At 35.2% G+C, this 21,702-nt stretch overlaps 1 protein-coding gene across 2 annotated transcripts; it reads right to left on the reverse strand.

Moving 5' to 3' along the window:
• Window positions 1-4,828: 4,828 nt before the first annotated feature.
• On the reverse strand, window positions 4,829-16,422 carry LOC120171752 (probable protein phosphatase 2C 62). 2 transcript variants are annotated; one of them, XM_039179403.1, is made up of 11 exons: window positions 16,120-16,422; window positions 14,741-15,897; window positions 13,946-14,326; window positions 13,030-13,160; window positions 12,523-12,589; window positions 12,076-12,163; window positions 11,759-11,934; window positions 10,831-10,974; window positions 10,486-10,614; window positions 10,182-10,357; window positions 4,829-4,997 (listed from the first exon to the last, which is right to left on the reverse strand). In XM_039179403.1, exons 1-11 carry the CDS (start codon window positions 16,343-16,345, stop codon window positions 4,928-4,930), a joined length of 2,745 nt encoding a protein of 914 aa, XP_039035334.1. In that variant the 5' UTR covers window positions 16,346-16,422; the 3' UTR covers window positions 4,829-4,927. The 2 variants fall into 2 exon arrangements, with proteins under 2 accessions (XP_039035334.1, XP_039035335.1); XM_039179404.1 differs by lacking the exon at window positions 4,829-4,997 and having other exon boundaries at window positions 10,003-10,357.
• Window positions 16,423-21,702: the final 5,280 nt, after the last annotated feature.

Here is a 21,702-nt window from a genome sequence, read left to right on the forward strand (position 1 = left end):
GTTGAAGCAAGAAATGAGGAACAATAAGGGCATCTTTGAAGATTCAACGTCAAATGATGGGGCATTTTTTGAGATTTAACATCAAATGTTGGGGCATTTTTTGAGATTCAACATCGAATATTGGGGCATCTTTGGGAATTCAATATCCTGATGTGAATTATCAAATCTTCCGAAGGTCTTTCATCCATATGCAGGAACCAGCAGACAAAAATGAGATTCTGTCCGATGAATAAAACAAGAACTAATTCATTATGCATGTATTTTAGAGCATCATTTTTTTCACATATATAATTTTTGCAACTTTAGAGTCAAGTTGCAACTTCAAGACGAAAGAAACTCGATTCAAAGCACATTCAGAAATTAATGGTGGTTGCTCAACTTCACATCGAAGGGGCAACTGTCTGTCGACAAATAACTTTCCAATTTCATTTAGAGTCAATTTCAACTTCACAAAGAAGGATATTGGACTCAAAGCGACACAATTCGCTCAAGAGTAGATTTCAACTTCACGACGAAAGATATCTAGCTCGAAGCCAAACTTCACAATAAAAGGGTCATCCACGGTTTCAACTTCACGGCGAAGGGAATCGTGTCCACCCGCAATATACAATACTTGGATTTCAACTTCACGATGAAGGATATCCAAGTTAAGGCTCAACTTCACGACGAAGGGGCCATCCACGATTTCAACTCTACGACGGAGGATATCGTACCCACACATCCACGATTTCAACTCCACGATGGAGGTCGTGCCATTTTGAGGCTCAACTTCACGACGAAGGGGCTTCCTAGTTTCAAAGCCAATTTCAACTTCACATCGAAGGATATTGGACTAGAGACAACACAAGTTCAACTTCACAGCGAAGGGACGGCTGGTTGTCAACAAATAATTTCCCAGTTCCAGAGCCAATTTAAACTTCACGGTAGAGGATATTGGACTCAGAACAATACAACTTACTTGGATTTCAACTTCACGACGAAGGATATCTAATTCCTGGCTCAACTTCACGGCGAAGGGGCCACCCACGGTTTCTACTTCACGACGAAGGGAATGTACACACAAGCAACATCCATCTCCAGATTGGATTTTAACTTCACGATAGAGGATATCCAACTCAGAGAAGGAGTGTCTGTCAACAAACTTTCCAGTTTTGAAGTCAATTTCAACTTCACAGCGAAGGATATTGGCCTCGAAATAGCATACTGGATTTCAACTTCACGACGAAGGATATCCAATTCCAAGGCTCAACTTCACAACGAATGGGCCATCAATGGTTTCAATTTCACGACGAAGGGAATCATACTCACCAGTAACATTCATCTTCAGCTTGGATTTCAACTTCACGACGAAGGATATTCAAGTTAAGGCTCAACTTCACAACGAAGGAGCCATCCACGATTTCAACTTCACGAAGAAGGATATCGTGCCCGATGAAGTGATTTTGTGTCACAGCAAACATGTCATCCACATATTTGACTTCCTTAAGTCAACGATTAGAGCTTCTGAAAAGATTTCTTTAACATGCAGGAACGAGCAGATTATCAATCGCCTTTGAGATTGTTTCTCTCGAAACAAGGGGTCGTATCTCTTGAGACTAATTTACTCAAAACAAATTCCGTCTCCCTTGAGACAATTTCTTCTAGAACTAAGTTTTGTCTCTCTTGAGACAGTTTCCCTTGAAACAAATTTGGCCTCTCTTGAGACAGTTTCTCTTGAAACAAATTTTGTCTCTCTTGAGACAATTTCCCTTGAAACAAATTTTGTCTCTCTTGAGACAGTTTCTCTTGAAACAAATTTTATCTCTCTTGAGACAGTTTCCCTTGAAACAAATTTTGTCTCTCTTGAGACAATTTCCCTTGAAACAAATTTTGTCTCTCTTGAGACAGTTTCCCTTGAAACAAAATCTTTGAATTTGTTTTCCTTAAAACTAATTTTGTCTCCTTGAGATAGTTTCTTTTGGAACTAAGTTTTGTCTCTCTTGAGAAAGTTTCTCTTGAAACAAATTTTGTCTCTCTTGAGACAGTTTCCCTGGAAACAAATTTTGTCTCTCTTGAGACAGTTTCCCTTGAAACAAAATCTTTGAATATGTTTTTCTTAAAACTAATTTTGTCTCCCTTGAGACAGTTTTGTCTTTCTTGTGACATTTTCTCTTGAAACACCAATCTTTGAATATGTTTCTCTTAAAACAAAATTTTGCCTCCCTTTAGATAATTTCTCTTGAAACATAAAAAAAAACTTTGAAATTGTTTCTCTTGAAACACGAAACTTTCGAGTTCGATTTCATTCAGCTCGAGGGCCTATCAACCACATGGTGGAGTTAAGAAACTACTTTCCAATCGAATTTTTAACCATGGTCCTAAAATCGAGAAGAAGACCTAAGTTGACTATAATTTGGCAACGAGAAGCCACATTTCGATTCAATTCCATATCATTGTAAGATGGACTCGATTTCACAGAGAGTTATTCTTTCAGAGTCAATTTTTCAACTCAACCGAACGAAAATTTGTGTCTTTTTATCTTTGTCCTATTTTTCGTTCCACGAAAAATGACAAAGAGGGGCAACTGTAAACACTCATTTTCGTCCAATTCGAGTCATTCATTTAATTAGTTTATTATATTATATAGTATTAATTTGTACCATACAGATGTGTTACATAAATATATTATACTATATACTATAATACACTATTATTATAATTACATATTTATTCTTTTTTTCTTTTACAGATCCAATCAGCCCATTACATCCAGCCCGTTATTGCAGCCCAAATGCTAGTTAAACAATGGCCCAACAGCAGTGACCCTAGTTCTGTCATTCCAAGCCAGCGCCATTCCACTAGACGTGTAGATTCCCACAGCCGTACGTCTCACCCCAATGACTCGCATCCACACCGGTTTCCTCGGAACAGTCCAACACACCAACAAACACGAAGCATTAATGTTTTAGTATGATTTAAACACCCAAAATAGGGGTTCTTAGGCCCTATAAAATCCCTTGTAATCAACACAAAAGGGGGAGATTTTCACGCAGAAGATATACAAAAAAGGGAAGAAATCCAAGAGAAAACGAAGGGGTTCGGGAGAGCATTCGAACCAAGTCAAGGGGAGAGATACGGTTTTGTTTCGAAAGCAACAAGTACCGAGGAAAAATATCCAAAATCATTCGAAAAATAAAAAATAAGAGAGAAAGGATTGTAGAGAGAAGTATATTACCTCAGTTCGAAAAGGAAAGCTCATTTTCAAGGAAAGCCTTCGCGTTCCCTTTCTCGTGCACTGGATCTCCGTTGAGGAACCTATGGGTGGATGAAGGTGGTCACAAATTTATAGCCAAAGAACGGTGACCATTTTCTTCTATGAAATTCCTAGTTTCAAAGTAGAGAAAAAAAGGAGTTTCCTTTCTCTTCTTTGAGCGACAGTGTGAGGTGAGAAGAAGATGCAATTTAGGATTAATAAAATATGTTTTAAATGCCACTGTGGGTGTCATGTTTTGGAATCAAGTTGATTATGTTAATATGGTTTTAGAAATACATTTAAAAAGATGTTTTAAATATGTTTTGGGGGTTCACGCACAAATTGATCTATTAATAGGGGTTCACGTGCTTGACACATGTGTAAGGTAAATGTTTTTGGATTTTAAGGGATTAATCTTTGGTGTAATCATTCCATCTTCAATATCATTCAATTTGGTCCTTTTATTTATTTATTTATTTTTTATTTTCTTTTGGTTTTTTAATATTTATCTTATTAACATTTTTTTTCAATATTTAACCCTGTTTATTATTATTATTATTTATTTTATTTCATTATTTTTACTCCATTTTATGTATTTTATTTTTCCCTCATTTATCTTATTACTATTATTATATATTTTTTTCCTTTTAATTTTTTTTATTTTATTTTTACAATCTAACATTTTTTCTTTTTTAGGGATACTTTCAATCGATCAAAGGTAAACAACTAAAATCGAATTTTTAAATTTTAATTTAAATTTTTAATTTTCACAATTAAAAATAACCGACAAATTAATTTGTACCTAAAAGGCGATTCAAGGATGCTAATACTTCCTTGACCTTAACCGACTCCCGAACCCGACACGTTTTTTGTACAACACAAATCAGGTAAGATGGTGTCCGACCCACCTAAATTCGTTTTAAAGTGGTCGATAACGACTCTAACCCAACTCATTCACGTCGAAACCCAATTCGGGACCCAACTGAAAGACGATTACGACAGTTTTAAAATTTTCAAGATATTATTGAAAGAAACAATCATAACTTAAAATAATTAATTTTTATAATTTATAAAACAAATATGAATAAATTATCAATTGACATAGTAAAATAAAATCTTAAATAAGAAATAAATTTTAAATTTTAACGGTGTAAATAAAATAACTTGAATCTAAAAATTATTCTATCATAAATATTTATGATTTTTAATTGAATATAATCTATCAATAAATTAAAAATTAATAATTGTATTAAAATAAGAAACCTGAGCAATATCTTACTTAAAAAGAAAAATATAGACAATTTTGCGTGAAACGTGTTTTTAATTGATATTCGTGTTTCTCGAATCGTCCAGCGCAATAACTCAACTAAAGACATGAAGGAATTCAATTCTAGAAGGAATTTGAAAAGTGGAGACTCAATGGCTTGATGCCAAATTTTTTTTATTCCTCTACCAAAAATTAGATAACTTCTATTAATTTAATTCTTAAATTTTCTATTTATATCAACTTTACAATTAAAAAAAAATAGATTTATAAAAATTTATACTAATCCAAATTTCAAGATGGAATATAATATGGTGATAAAATAAGATTATCAAAGGGTTTAGGATAAACAATAGATACTAAGTTATAGAGTAACTTGCACTAAACTTTACAGTTTACACAGAATCCCATCCACACCTTGGTGTTATTTCTCAGAAATAGCTTATTCTCCGTTTCATCCGCCCACCGGGAAGCTCTACGTGGACCATCCTACTCAAGTTTCTGCATTTACGGATGCAATCAATACCCCCTATGCATGCATTTCAACAATTCACTAATTGAAGGTTAAGGGTGCTAGAGAAGTGCCGCTGACCTACCAGGAGCTTGTAGAAAGTGTTAACTGATTTTACATATTTTGTTAGTTTGTTAAGTTTGTTAGATATTAGTTATTGAGTTAGTTACAGGAAATTGTTTATATAAAGGACCTATTTGTTGTAATTGAAAGTTAGAGGAATAAAATATAATTCAGCCCACTTTTAAGTTTTAACATGGTATCAGTTTAGCCCAGGCTATTCTTGGGCCGTCCTCACTCTTCCCGTGTCTTCCTTCAACCCATAATCCTTTCTTCTCGATTAGGTCTTGCTTTGTGCGATTTTCTTCAACGAGATGGATACTCCTGACACCGCTGCTACCACCGCCGTGCTCGACTTCAAGTTGGCATCGACAATTACAACATCTGGAGCCGATCTATGAGAATCGCGTTGCTGGCTTAAGAACAAGTTAGGTATCGTTGATGGCACTTGCTGCAAAGAAGATTACGATGAAATTTTGCACTCTCAATGGCAACGCTATACTACGTTTGTTTCGTCCTAGATTCTCAGCACAGTGAGCAGCGATCTCTCGGCTGGAATCGTGTTTGCTTCAAGCGCTGCTCATGTCTGGAATGATTTGAAGGAGCGATTCGACAAGGTAGATGGATCCATAATTTATCTTCTTCATCGTGAAATTGTTACTCTACATCAAGGTGATTCAATAGTTTCCACTTACTTTACCAAATTGAAATTGCTGTGGGATGAATATCATGCCCTAGTTCCTCTTTCAGCCTGTAATTGCGAGGCATCTCAGCAAAATTCTAAACATATTACCCAACAGAAGCTGTTGCAATTTCTTATGGGCCTTAATGATACTTACTCGGCTGTTCGTAGTCAAGTTCTACTTATGCAGCCTCTACCGACCGTGAATCAAGCATACTCAATGATTGTGCAAGAAGAAGCACAACGAGCTCATCTATCTGGTGTTTCGGGTGCTACTGCCATGTACTCTAATGCGTCTGGAAATTATGATCGAAGGTAATTCACTGGCGTTTGTGATTAATGCAAAATAAAAGGCCATAAGCGAGACAACTGATATCGTTTAATCGAGTTTCCTCCAGACTTCAAATTCAACAAGAGGAATTCTCAGGCAGCTCTTGTTACTAGTCCCTCATTGGCTGATTCCGATCATGAGTCCCGTTCTGGTGAATCAAGCACGATTAATCCTGCTCCAGTTTTCACAACAGCTCAATATCATCAAATTCTTGAACTCTTGAATAAAACTCCCTCGGTTGATGCAGCAGTCAACCTGGCAGTATTGCTTCTATGTGCTCACCTACTTCTTCTAATTCCTTTTGTTGGATACTAGATACAGGGGTGTCTGAAATCTATTGTTTGCAATCTCTAACTTCATGTGAGCCTAGTTCTGTCCAATTGCCTACTGGTAAAACTGATCCAATCACCCATACTGGTAGTTTTCATTTTAACTCAGTTGATGTTATTCCAAATGTGTTGTATGTTCCTAATTTTAATCATAACCTGTTGTCAATGTCAAAACTCACTAAAGACCTCAACTGCAGTATTGTTTTTTACCCTCATTTATGCATGTTGCAGGATCTCTATTTGTTTAATTCTCAAGACCTTGTTTCTGGTTTGTCCTCTACAAATGTTACTTCTGATTTGTTATCTTCTAAATGCAAAGTTGGTTCTGGTTGTATGTCTGTTTCATCTAATAATAATACAATGCTTTGGCATGCACGTTTAGGGCATGCCACTTCTGTTAAAATGCATAAAACTCCTTTTTTGTGTTTTGTTCCGTTAAATGAAAACTCTGTTAAGCAATATTTTGTATGCCTTCTTGCAAAACAATCTAGATTACCCTTTCATATTAGTTCATCTAGGTCACTTAAACCCTTTGATCTAATTCATGTTGACTTGTGGGGTCCACATAGAATTTCAACACACAGTGGTCATAGATCTTTTTTGACTATTGTAGATGATCACACTAGGTTGTCTTGGGTTTACTTGTTGAGATTTAAGAGTGATGCAATTCTCTTTCTTAAACAATTTTTTACTCTTGTTCAAACTCATCATTCTTCTTTAGTTAAGTATGTTCGTAGTGATAATGGTGGTGAATTTTTTAGTGAAAATTGTTCTGAACTCTTCTCATCCCTTGGTATTATTCACCAAAGCTCCTGTGTTCACACACCCCAACAAAATGGGGTCGCTGAACGAAAACACAAATATCTTTTAAAGGTAGCTCGTGCTCTTAGATTCTATTCTCATGTTCCTATCAAATTTTGGGGCGAGTGTGTCTTAACAGTCTGTTATATCATTAACAGGCTCCCTACTACTGTTTTAGACTGGAAAAGTCCATTTGAAGCTTTCTATAAAAAATCACCTAATCTTTCTCATATGAAAGTATTTGGTTGTCTTTACTATGCAACCAAAGTTAACTATAAAGATAAATTTTCTCCAAAGGCCTTACATTCAGTTTTTTATGGGTTATTCATCAACTCAAAAGGGCTATCTTCTTTTTGATCTTCATACAAAATCTTTTTTTGTAAATCGTGATGTAGTCTTTCATGAGACTATCTTTCCTTTCTCATTTCCATTAACTAATCCTTCCCCTTTTTTTCCTACTCAGCCTTTCATTGATGATTCTGATTTTCTTACTCTCGAAATTTATGCACCATCTAATCCAGTAAATTCTGCTTCACCTACTCTATCTTCTCCTCCTCCTCCTCCTTCTTCTTCTTATTCTTCTGCATCACCTCAAGTTTCAACTAGTTTACCAATTCCATCTTCAAGTCCATGTTCTAGTTCACTTCATCTACCTCAAAATTAATGTTTACCTCAAAGAAGGTCTACTAGGACTATCAAACCTCCTAATTGGCTACATGACTATGTTCAATCCTACCAATCTTCATCTCTTCCAAGTAAGTATCCCATTTCCAATTTCATTTGTTATTCTCACTTACGTTATAAAACTCAAAGTTTCTTATCTTCTACTTCTCATTTAAGTGAACCAAAAACATATTTTGAAGCCATCACCAACCCTTTGTGGATCCAAGCAATGAAGGAAGAGATTGATGCTTTGGAATCAAACAACACTTGGTCTATAGTTACTCTGCCTTCAGGGAAAGTTCCAATAGGTTGTAAGTGGGTAAACAGAATCAAGTACAAGGCTAATGGAGGTGTTGAGTGTTTCAAAGCTCGCCTTGTTGCTAAAGGATTCAATCAAAGAGAAGGAGTTAACTTTGTGGATGCCTTCTCTTCAGTTGCTAAACTAGTCATTGTTCAAACTGTTCTTGCTGTTGCCTCCATCTTTTCTTGGCCTCTCTATCAAATGGATGTGTACAATGGCTTCCTACAAGGTGACTTAGTTGAGGAAGTCTATATGGCACTTCCTGATGGTTTTTGCAGTCAAGGGAGTCTAAGGTTGGTAGGCTGCATAAATCACTTTATGGACTGAAGCAAGCCTCCAGGCAATGGAATTTGAAGCTATCAGAAGCATTACTTACAGCTGGTTACATGTAGAGCAAGTATGCTTATTCAATGTTCACTAAGCAACAAGGGAGTGACATTGTTGTTTTATTGGTATACGTTGATGATCTTTTAATCACTGGGAGTAATGAGAAACTGATAGCAGAACTGAGGCACATTTTGAATAAGAATTTCAAAATAAAAGATCTTGGAGAGTTGAAATACTTTCTAGGATTAGAGGTTCTAAGATCAAAAGAAGGAATTGTGCTAAATCAAAGAAACTATGCTCTAGAGTTAATTGAAGAAACTAGAGCAGGGGGAGCTAAACCAGCTTTGACACCTCTTGAGCAGAACAAGAAGTTTACTACAGCTGAGTATGATGAAGCAGTTTGTAGCAATGAACAACTGTTGCAAGACAAATATGTTTTTCAGAGACTTATAGGTAGACTAATATATCCGACTCACACAAGGCCAAATGTTGTCTATGCTGTACATTTCCTCAGTCAGATCATGCATAAACCAAAACAATCACATCTTGAAGGTGCATTGAGAGTGGTAAAATACATCAAGAAAAATCCAGGACAGGGGATTTTATTAAGTGCTGCGAGTAAGTGCAGGTTATTTGCCTATTGTGATTCTGACTGGGCTGCTTGTCCTATGACTAGAAGGTCTATAACTGGTTTCTGTATCAAGCTTGGAATGTCTCTAATTTCTTGGAAGTCTAAGAAGCAAAACACTGTTGCACGCTCTTCTGCAGAAGCAGGATATAGAAGCATGGCAGGGACGGCTGTAGAAATAGTATGGCTGAAGGGTTTGTTGGCTGAATTGGGCTTGAAAAATATAGCACCAGCTAAGCTAATGTGTGATAGTAAAGCAGCCTTGCAAATAGCAGCTAATCCAGTTTTCCATGAGAGAACTAAACACATTGAGATAGACTGTCATTTTGTCAGAGAAAAGATTCAAGAAGGCTTGATACAAACAGAACACATCAAGACAGGGGAGCAACAAGCATATTTAATGACTAAAGCCTTAGGTGTACATCAACATGAATATCTAGTTTCCAAGTTGGGGTTTAAAGACATCTTTACAACCACCAACTTGAAGGGGAGTGTAGAAAGTGTTAACTGATTTTACATATTCTGTTAGTTTGTTAAGTTTGTTAGATATCAGTTATTGAGGAAATTGTTTATATAAAGGACCTATTTGTTGTAATTGAAAGTTAGAGGAATAAAATATAATTCTGCCCAGTTTTCAGTTTTAACAGAGCTGTGGCAACCCAAGTTCGATTATTTTATCAATAAACAGCTGGTTGACGACATGAATCCATGGTGGTCTTAGCTCCTTTCACAAGAAAGCAATGAGAGAGAATGAGGCAACTTGTGATAAACATCTTAAGAGTTATTGTAACAAAGCCGACATGCATGGATGTTTTGTGCAACAAAGTACATGATCAGATCAGAGGCAATGCATGTGCAGAGAATACTGTTTTGTTATCTAATTAGTTTCCTAGTTGTTGGTCGAATTTGAGCTACTGGATCCCCACTGGCCTTCCACAGCCAGATATCATATGTGAAGCTATGAAGAGACCAGAGATGATTCTGTTACAAATATGAGCATTTCCTCATGACACTGATAAATGTTAAAACTAAGGCGAAGAGAACAAACTTACTGTACATGATTACTGAATCGCCTTTTCACCGACGACACAATAACAGTCACATCATCAAGCTTTCCACCCCTATATCCCACATACCCAGCTGCCTGCACTTCATCTGATATTGGACTCCTAACCAATGATAACCGTCCAACCTCTTGCGCTCTAGTTGCCAAGAGTTCTGCTATTTCCTGCCCATGAAAGAAATGTGGGGTTACCATGTACATAGACTATATTTTATTATTTTGCATATGCAACTTATGCATTTTACTACTATATGAGGGAAAGGAGATGGAAATGAAAAAACAGTGATAAGCACCTGGGGCCTCAGATTCTCTTTCAATGATTTGAAGACAATTGAAGCTATATCTTTCTCATAGAGATTGTCAAAAAGTCCATCAGTTGCAGTGATAATAACATCATCTTCATCCAAGTCAATTTTGTAAACCTGCAAGAAATCAGCAGCCATGTGTAAAAAGATCGACCATATTATTTTACCTTCACTTCCTAATTTAAATGAAACTCAATATCTGTTTGCAGAAGATACAGTGTTGCTCAAATCAGCGATTCAAAGTGCAGGAGACAATTACGAATATATTTTATCTTTCTATGTAATAGTATAATATATATAACTCTTATTAGAAATGGAATTCAAACAGTATACCTCCACAAAGTCAGAGGGATAATCTCCTCTTTCGATTTGTACAGGAAAATTCAATTCATAAAGCATTGGGGAAGACCTTTTAAATACAGCACCATTTCTTACGATCATGAAGCCTGAATCGCCAATATTGGCCACATGGAGAGCCTGCAGATCCATAGAGGCATAGCCTTCCAGGTAAAAGTTGTAGAAAGGAACACCTAGTTCATTCTCAGCACTGATTTATTTATTTATTTTCTTGATTAATATTAGATCAAACATTATATCACTGAGAAAATAAATATATTCATTCCAACAAAGTAGATTGACTGGCTAACATTAGCATCAGTTGTCAGCCTATGCATATTTTGACCAACAACAGTTTTACAAATCATAAGACACGCAAGATACATTTCAGTGTATGCAGGAGCATTATGAACTTCTGGAAATATGTGGTCTTTAGATCCAGTACCAATATGAACAACTCTGTTTCAATCACACGAGTGAACACACTCTATCACTTAAATATGAATAATTCTTTTTTTTTTTTGTATATTATAAGAAATATTCTCAAGTACAGAAAACAATGTTTTGAAAAAACAATCATTCATGCAAATGAGACTCCAACTAAGAAATTGAAAATATTTTGTTAATTCATTAACCTTTTACTTCACACAGACAAGAAGTTCAAAGAAAAAAGATGAGCAATTAAGTTTCATCAAATGAAAAGTCTCTATATTAAGTTACCACTTACCATTCCTCCCTTGAAATTAAAAAGGTTTCCTTATATTTCTGACTCAAGGAATAGTAGTAAAATCCTAGATTTGGTAGACCTTGGTTTCCAATTGTGAGTCTAGTTTGATTAGGATTAGGTTGTAAGTTATTTCATTGATACAATGACTAAATGAAATTTGCATAGGAGAAAAGCTTGTCAAGTTTAATGACCACATACTCTATCATCAAAGTAAGCAACCAAAACAGTAGATGAACCACGAGTTTGAGTATTCACAGCAGCTCTATTAAGGACCTCAACTGGGTCAGTTATTTGATTCGGAACTCCATTTCTATCACACACAATTCTTTCACAGTTTTCCATAAGTTCTTTTGCAAATACTCCAACACTAATCCCTGAAGAATAAGATAGGAAACAAATAATTCAGTCCAAACATTGCAAAACAATTCTTTCACGGTTTGCAGTGCAAGGAAAAAAATGCAACAAGAATTGGTTCTGCTGAAAACAAAAAACGGGATAGCTAAAGAGAATGGTACCTTCAAGTGACCACTGACCAACTCCATCAGCAACACCTAGCCAGTTCTGGCGGGCGATAAAATAAGCATCCTCTCCACCTGCGAAGGCCTGGAATTATTACTTTTCATATTACTCAAACGGAATTCTCAAACTCAAGTCAAACATACATCAAAGTGCCCAAGCAACTGATGTCTTTTAAAATTCATTTTAACGATAGTGTTGTTACTTTTACTGTTTTAGATCCAAAGTTCATAAAGTTACTCTCACTAATGTGTAAGAGTTGCATTTTTAGCATTATATTGATCTGCCATGTTAAAATGTCAAACTAGCAAAATCTGATTGTAAACTTAACAGAGAATTTTGATTTGTTCTTTTATCCAATTTGAAAATAATTTACTAATCGTAATATTGGAAAATTAAAACAATTAATTGAAAAGGTGTCATTGATTATGGCCATCCTTAAGTACCTTAGTTGGATTTGGCAATAGAGCAGCACCGGAATATAAGAAAAATCCTGCTGTTGGCATTTCCTCCCTGTTTGGATACATTTATAAAAACAAACATGAGGACGTAAGAAGCGAAAAAGTGATTCACATACTGACCCAGCTTATCATCTTTAATCTGGTATGTTAGTATCAACTCACTGCAAATACAATATCGATATAAAAAGGGAAAAAAGACCATAATATAAAGTTCAGCAATCGCTGATCCCCACTCCCCAAAAACCCCAGCCATTTTTTGGGCATGGGAAATAATGTTTGTTGTTTCCTCACAATTTTCATAAAAGGGTGAAAGATCAATCAATTATTTTAAAATGTAAATCATAAGAAACAACAACAATCTGGCTAAAAGACAAGGGTGAAAAATCAATCAATTGCGTATTAGTATTTTTACTGATAGGAAGAACTAATGCATCAATCTATGAGACAGATAGAAAACTCTTTGTGCATTTGTTTGACAATGGAGTAATTTACCTTTCCAAAGTTGGTCCACTTGACTGTAATTCTACACCTTTAAGCATTGTCACTCTGACTTTGTTATCACTTAGTGCATCAGCCTCAGTTGTCTCTTCTTTGGGAAATGAGAAAGGCATGGCCTCATCTGACTGAAAATAACAAATATACAAAGAACTTCAGGCAAATTGACTTGATAGCGCAAATAACTCCAGATCCTCAATGCGTGAGTTCTTTGTGATGGTAACGCAATAGGCTTCCAAATAAAGTATTCTATTGACAATAAGTGGTGATGACATGCTTAGGCAGGCAGCATTTGAAAATTAGGAGGGAGGAACCATATTTAAAGCTCAATATATTTTTTAAAGGTATTCTAGATTTCTGGAGCTTAATAAAGCTTCAAACTCTGAAGAATATAAAATATGTTACCAATATGTCATGCTCATGAGAAGTCCACAATTTAAAAGAAATTGCTCAGAAAACTAAACACAAACATGCCTAAACCTTGTATTGAAACTCAACGTTAGATGATTAAATCCTAAATTTATTTGCATTGCTTTGCAGATAATAACAGAAGAACTTCCCTAGCAACTAGACAGCCAGAATATTTATGTTAATGCACCAATGTCATCATCTTTTATCATTTTTAAACTCATATTTTACGTTTGAATCTTGGGCTAGTTACACAAAAGAAGGATCCTTACTATGATATTCTTTCGGCCTTAGTCTTTACAGTTCTGATGGCATCAAAAAGCAACATGAAGTATGATGATTAATTTCTATGTAATATTATTTGAACTGGGAGAAGAGGGAAAACCATTCAAAATCGCATCAATTCTTTCATTATTTATAGTATTACATTTATACATTGTTCACTGGGATATCCAAATTGAATATAAACACCCAAATTGAATATAAGGAAAAATAGAGAACTGACCGTTTTTGAGCTCTTGATTATGTCACTATCAACAGATTTATTCACTGTTTTATGGACTGTAGCCTCTTTGAAAACTGAATCCACCTCGGGTAAAGGAGTAGATTGAATTGCAATTTCACTTTCAATACTAGTTTCAGAAGCTGTCAATTGAGCAGAAACCTCTTCCACGGCTAAATCCATATTTGGTTCTGTATTCAAAGTAGCAACCTCAATCTTACCAATTCTCTCACCTTTTTCCTCAGCGCCACTATTTTCTTCCTCCTCCTCCAGCTTAACACTGTGAGGAACTTCGCTTTTGGAACTAGACTCTGAAGCAGCTAAATCAGTTCTAATTTCTCTTTCAATAGCAGGAGCTGCCAATGGAGGGGAAACCTTTTCTATCTTAGAATCCATATCTGAAGTAGTGCCCTCAATTTTTCCAATTCCCTCTCCACTTTCCTCAGCACCACTGCTTTCTTCCTCCTTCAGCTTAACACTGGAGGGAACTTCGCTTTTGGAACTAGATTCTGAAGCAGCTAATTCATTTCTAATTTCACTTTCAATAGCACGAGCTTCCAGTGGAGGAGAAGCCGGTTCTACATCAGGAACTAAATTTATCTTAGGCTCCTTATTTGAGGTGGTGCCCTCAATTTTACCAACTCTCTCCCCATTTTCCTCAGCACCAGTATTTTCTTCCTCCTCCGGCTTAACATTGTGGGGAACTTTGCTTTTGGAACTAGACTCAGCAGAAGCTAATTCGGTTCTAGCTTCACTTTCAATAGCAGGAGCTGCCAATGGAGGAGCAACCTGTTCTACATCAGGAACTAAATCTATCTTAGACCCTTCCGTATTTGAAGTGGTACCCTCAATTTTACCAATTATCTCTCCGTTTTCCTCGGCACTGGTTTTTCCTTCCTCCTCCAACTTAACACTGTGGGAAACTTCGCTTTTGGAACTAGACTCTGGAGAAGCTAATTCAGTCCTAATTTCACTTTCAATTGCAGGAGCTGCCAATGGAGGAGAAGCCTGTCCTACATCAGGGACTAAATTTATCTTAGACTCCATATTTGGAGTGGTACTCTCAGTTTTACCAATTCTCTCCCCATTTTCCTCAGCATCAGTATTTTCTTCCTCCTCCAGCTTAACACCGTGGGGAGCTTTGCTTTTGGAACTAGACTCTAAGGAATCTAGTTCAGTTATAATTTCTGTTTCAGTAGCAGAAGATTCCAGTGGAGGAGAAACCTTCTTTATATCAGGAACGAAACCAATATTTGATACCATATTCAAAGCACTTTCCTCAGTTTTACCATCAATCTCGTCACTTCCCGCAGAACTACCCTTATTTTCTTCTTGGAAGTTAACAGTAACACCATGGGGCACTTCAACTTCGGAATCCAACTCCGGGGAATCTAATTGACTAGTAATTGTACTTTCAACAGCAGAAGCTGCCAATGGAGGAGAAACATTTTCTACATGATGAACTAAATCCTGATCTAATACCACATTCAAATTACTTGAACCCTCATTTTTACAAGTGCCCTGACCATTTCCCCCGGGCACATCATTAGTTTCTATTTTAACAACATCATCTACCTCATCAGATCCCTCTTTAAGATTTATATGGTTAGAAGAATCAACTGATTTTTCTTCACTCTCTCTGTCATCACTGTCCACAGAAGCAGCTCTCTCTTTAACTTCAGTTGCTTTGGTTGCATTTCGTCTTTGTTTTCTCTTAAGTGAAGATTTAACTTGCAAATTACGGCCAACTTTCTTCTTTACATGTTCTACTGCTTCAGCATCGCCATCAGAAACAACAACCGCTTTAAAACTGCTCTCATCTTCCTTGTCCAAATTTTCACGACCAACTTCGGCAACGACCTTAGCACTTTCATCGGTCATTTGAGTTTGATCTTCGATTATTGCCATCTCACTTGCGTCTCCAAACCGGAAGATTACGCTGCCATCAGAACACTCTGCACAGTTCACCAATGTTCACAATTATTATAAAGATTAATGACTAGATTTATTTTAAGTTTCTTTTAGTTGAAAGTCAGTTTTTCTATCTCAAAGTCGCTAAAGAGCAAAAGCGATTTTGTTATTCGCAACAATACTTGAAAGAGATTCAACAAACAAGCAGCGGACTCGATTCATTCAAAAGTAACAAAAAGACAGGAATCAAAGATAAAACAACGTACCGGTTGAGGAAAGGATATCCACGTCAGCAGAAACGGAATCCGAACTGGAGCACTTGGAAACAACGAAGTGGTGATTGAGCTTAGGTTTGGTCGGAGAGAGTCGAAGCGTGTGGCAGTGTAACGGAGGGAAGCGGAAGCGCCAGAAGAGTGATGTTTGATTACAGCAGGGGAAACGACTCATGGAGCGAGATTCGAGAGAGGTGAAGAAGAAGGGATCGGCAGCCATCAGCTGTGATATTTACACAAACATTTTACAAACGCGATCGTTGAACTTGCTTTAGGAGAGTTTTGAAGGCAGCCGAATTGATATTATGGATAAGGAATCTGGTTGCCGGTGATGATCAGAGGTTCAAATCTACTTTCTAACACGTGTCAAAAAATTAAAAGAAAAATCACCACCACAAACTTATATCTGATGCAACAAATGTAGTGCCGAGTTGCTGGATGCTGTTGCGATTTTGGTGGTCAGGATCTTTACTCTTCGTAGACCTGGCACACCCGATAAAATTATAATCATTTAACTTTAAATAATATATTATTTATACCAACCTTCAATTAATTTAATTCTAATATTGAAATGACTGTTCTTTTTTCTCATATGTATGGGGTAAGAGGGAGGTAAGATAGTAGGATTGAATTATGAAATGTCTTCCGTGGAACTCGATCCTACGACCTCAAAGTTAATAATCTTGTGCTCTACCAACTGAGCTGGATGGTCATTTCATAATTCAAATCTAATATTGAACTTTAATTTAAAATTCAATTCTAACATTAAACCTAATTTGGAAACAATGCAATGATGTGAACGACAATTTTATTATCAGTATGATAATGTGTTCAAAAATAATATTTTGATATAATTTTATTAATACCTAAATAATATCGTTTTGGAGGATTATGTAAAACTTTTTATTTTTTATTTTTTCCTTCCTTTTTTTCACATCTCAATTCGCACGAGTTACGACAAAAAAAAATGGTGAACTATGCAATTATATTATAAATTTAGGGATGTTAAATTAGATAACTAATCAAAATTTAAAAACTTTAGGTGTGTGACTGTACCCCAACACCGCTCGATCCATTCCTGTTTACAAAAAGTAGCTAAATTGAAATGTACAAAAGTTTAAGATCAATTTAGAATAAAACTTAAAGTTTGAGATAGAATTTAAAAGTTCAAAAGCCTTGGTATCAATTTAAAATAAGGATAATAGTTTGAAGATTTATGATTAGGGGTGGGCGTTTGATCTAATCGAGTCGATTTGACTAAAAAATTTCGATTTATTTGAGTTTGTTGAGTTAATCGATCGACGAATCGGCCAAGAGTGGGTGAATTGGCAAAAAAAAATTTGGTGGAAGTTTTTACAGAAAATTGAAAATAATTGTACAGCGATTTAGAGTTATTTGACTTTCTCAACCAAAGTCTACGTCCACTACTTTAGCTATCCACACTAAGGATTTTCCAACAAATTCACTAATTTGTTATTTCTTTTGAGGACAAAGAGTAACCTTACAACTCCCTCAAGAATTATACCCCAAATTCTTGAGAACACTCTCTCCCAAAGAGAAATACACAAATTTGCAAACTTATAGAAAACCTCACAAGGTAAGATGTTTGCACAATTCTAGAACAAAGAAAGAACACTTAAAAATAAATACAATTGAGCACAATAAGTGTTCTTGAAAGCAAAATGAATATTGAATGAAAAATAGGCTTGAAATGCTCAAACTTGAGGTTTGATGCTTTCTCTTTGATTCTCTAGCTTCTCTTCTTAATTGTTGTTGATCAATGGCTCCTAAGCTTGTTTAAATACACCTTGGATCACTTCTGAACGTTGGGGAATCATTGGTGAAGTCAATAGAGCCATTATTGTGTAATTATCATTTAAAAATCTGGTGGGAGCGTGAGGTGCATCGATGCATAGCCAAGGTGTATCGGTACACTATGTGTAAAATTCAAATATTTCGACCGTTATAAGACTTAGTGCATCGGTACACTAGGGGTGCATCAATGCACTAATTACATTCGATGTTTCAAACAAGCCAGGAGTATATCGATGCATGGTCTGTGCATCGGTGCATCAAATGCATTCTGTGTTCCAATAAAATTCAGAGTGCATCGATGCATGGCTGTGCATCGGTGCATGGGTGTGCATCGATGCATAAAATGCATTCGAAATGGGGTGTGCGTCGATGCATTATTGAGTGCATCGGTACATCCCTTCATGGAATTGATTTTTGACTCATTTTTTGCTCGAAATACTTTGTGAAAATTGTTTCAAAAATATTTTAAGTTTAAAAACAATTTTACACTTTAGTAAGGATTGAAATTGAACTTTGAAAAACTTGGAGTAATATTTTGATATTCGAATAATTGAATCGAATATACTTTGAAAATGATGTAAAATCTTAAAATTCATTTATACTTAATTTGTTATATCGAAACATCAAAATGTTTAGAGTTTGACAAGTGCTATTTTATAACTCAAACTTAATTTAAAATATTTTTGAGTCGAGTCGAGTAAAGTTTAGTTTTCAAGTTTATACTTCAATTTCATTATACATATTTTTAATATTATGGTATTATTTTTATTCAAATTTAAATAATTTTTATAATCATATACAATACATATATATTTCTTTGTATTGTTTTCAGATATGATATACATATATCATACAAAGTCGAGAGACTTAACTCAAACTTGAAAATCAATACATTAATGTAGACACCCATTTTCTTAAAAGATAGAACTAGCAAGAGTTCATCTCCTAAGAGGACTCTTCCACCACCATATCTTTTAAAGCAACAACCACACCAACAAAAGTGCAACAACCGAGCAAGGAGTCTAGTTGCATTAGGATTCTATTGTTAGTTAGTTTTTTTCACTATAAATACATGTAATCCTTCCCATTTGTAAGACGATTATCATACGGGATTACGCACACACAAAAAAAATACCCAAAGTAAATACGCAAGAAGCCCCAAAGATTCGCTTGTAATTTTCAACAGAGAAATAAAAGAGGTATTTTTACCTATATTACTTCGATTCTCGCTTGCATGTGGCTTGTTTCACTTCTTCTTTTCCGTTTTTACTTTGAAAGGGCCGATGAACACAAGGGAACCGAAATCTTTTCTCTTAGATCTACGCTTCCCCGAGGCTTATTTTGAAAAACCGATTTGATTTTCGGTTAAAGGAGGGGAAGAGCTTTTAAAAAATCTATATTAGTCCCTTTATTTATAAAATAAATATTTTATTCATTTATTTTTATTATTCATGTTATTATTATTATACATATATATATATATATATATATATAATTATTTTCATTTGATTTTTTCACTATATTTTTTTATTATTATTATATATATATATGTTTCTTTAATATTTTACTTATAAGTCTATTATTACTATATATATTGTAATTATTTTTATCTAGTTATATATATATATATATTTTTTATACTTTTAATAGTTTATTTATATACCTATTATTAATATATATATTCTTAATTATTTTTATTTGATTATTTCTTTATTTACGTAATATATCTTATAACTTTATATATATATTATTTTTATTATTATTTTCATTTTTTATTCATTATTATATTATTTTTTTAAAACCTTGTGTCTTTATCATTATTATTATTAAACATTATATTATATATTACTAACCTAGATGACCCATTTTTTTGTTTTATTTCTAACTAAAGTCTCTCCCACTTTCCTCTTTTTGTCTTATTTCTGACTAAAGCCCCCCACTTTCGGTGAAGTGAGAAGGTAGCTTTTCTATTTTTAAATATTTGTTGTATATATATATAGCTTATTTATTTTATTAATAATTTGATGTATATATATATTTTTTTTTCATTTTTCAAATATTACTATATATAGTTATTACTTTACTATTTTTTTCCTTATCTTATTTATTTATTTATTTTATTTTCCCTTTTATTTTATTCTCTTTATCTTATTTGTTTTCTTTACCTTGTTTATCTAATACATTTCTCGATTTTTTTAAGGATATTTTCAAATCAATCTAAGGTAAGTAATTGGGATCGTATTTTTACCTTTTAATTTTAACTTATAATTTTCTTAATTTAAGACAACTGAAAATTACATAGTACCGAAAGGGCAGTTCAAGGGTGCTAACCCTTCCTTGACTGTAACCGACTCCCGAATCCGACACATTTTTGGTAAGACGCAAATCAAGTAAGAAATAAGGTATCCGATCTACCTATTTATCTTAAAATAAAAAATCAGTGGCGACTCCAATCCACATTTTCCTAAGTCGAAGCCCAATTCTGGGGCCCAACCGAAAGACGGTTGCGACAGCTTGGCGACTCCACTGGGGACAGGTAAGTGAGTTAGGCTAAGGTAATTTCCAGTTGTCTTTTTAACGAAAAGGGTAAGTTTAAATTTTAAGGTAATATTTCGATCCTTTTTTACTTACTTTTATTTTCGAGTAAATAGTTGTACTAATCGTTTTCTCATGATTTCAGCCCATAAAGATTGTTTCATCTAAGGCTCTAAGCCCGAACTCCAAACCCGTTTTAAGTGGGGGTGAAAGCCACGCCTTCATGTGAATTTATTCACCGTATGGGCCTAGCAAGTAGCCTTCGGGATTCATATACCTTATGCCTTCGTGTGAATTTATTCTCCGTATGGGCATAAGGAAATGTGTCCTCTCGAGTTTAACTTAGTCCACGCAAGCCTGTGATGGGTTTAGGACTAAGGGTCTGGCAAGCCCAAGGGGGCACCGACAAGGAGAACTCGGGTACTGTTTTTTTAGAACCTAATCCGGGAGACTATGAAGAAATTGAGCCTACCCCGAAACTACATTCCGAAACCTATGACATTTTTTTTCTAACCATGTTATTTTTGTCCATATATTTTATCCTTTACCATTTATTTATTTATTTTTATTTATTTCTATCTTACTAACATTTTTTTTGCCTTTGTGTTTGTTTTTTTAGCATTTGCATCATAACGAGAGTTTATTGATCCCTAAAAACGTGTTTATTAAAACTTAAATAATCTTAATCCATAGACAAAGGTGTTGTAATACAAGAGATTAAAAACCCCGAGGTACGACTATGGTCCGAGAAGACTTAGAAGGAAAATGGAGACAGTCTTCAAGGAAGCTATGTGTCAGAGCTGGTTAGCTACGCATCTATCAGCCTAAAACAGAACAATGTGCAGGAGCTTCGAGACATATGGGACAGCTGGAAGGATGATCGGAAATAGAAGTTCAGCCAACGGTACGGTGACATTGCACTTTTGCTTCATGTTAAGACTGATGAGCCCTTGATTTGAGCCATGGTTCAATTCTGGAACCCGGGATACAGTTGCTTCACTTTTAACCGGGAGGACATGGTGCCCACCATCGAAGAATACACTACCCTGCTGCACTGTGAAAACATCAAACTAGAGCGAGTCTACGTTAAACACATCAAAAGTAAGCCTTTCAAGAATACACTGGCCAGAGTTGCAGGAGTGGACGAGAAATGGGTAATTGATCGGACTCAGCACAGAGGCAACGGGGAAGGAATTGAATGGATCCACATAAAGCAACTAATGGAGA

This window comes from Hibiscus syriacus, unplaced genomic scaffold (genome assembly GCF_006381635.1).
Source record: "Hibiscus syriacus cultivar Baekdansim isolate YM2019G1 unplaced genomic scaffold, ASM638163v2 tig00111835_pilon, whole genome shotgun sequence".
Classification (NCBI taxonomy): domain Eukaryota; kingdom Viridiplantae; phylum Streptophyta; class Magnoliopsida; order Malvales; family Malvaceae; genus Hibiscus; species Hibiscus syriacus.

Coding starts and splice junctions, on each gene's coding strand:
- LOC120171752 (XM_039179403.1), bottom strand. CDS start 16,345: ATGGCTGCCGATCCCTTCTTCTTCACCTCTCTCGAATCTCGCTCCATG. Junction 14,327..14,740: donor AGATAGATTTAGTTCCTGAT/GTAGAACAGGTT, acceptor ATGGATTCTAAG/ATAGAAAAGGTTTCCCCTCC. Junction 10,975..11,758: donor TTGCTTACTTTGATGATAGA/GTATGTGGTCAT, acceptor ATGGATCTGCAG/GCTCTCCATGTGGCCAATAT.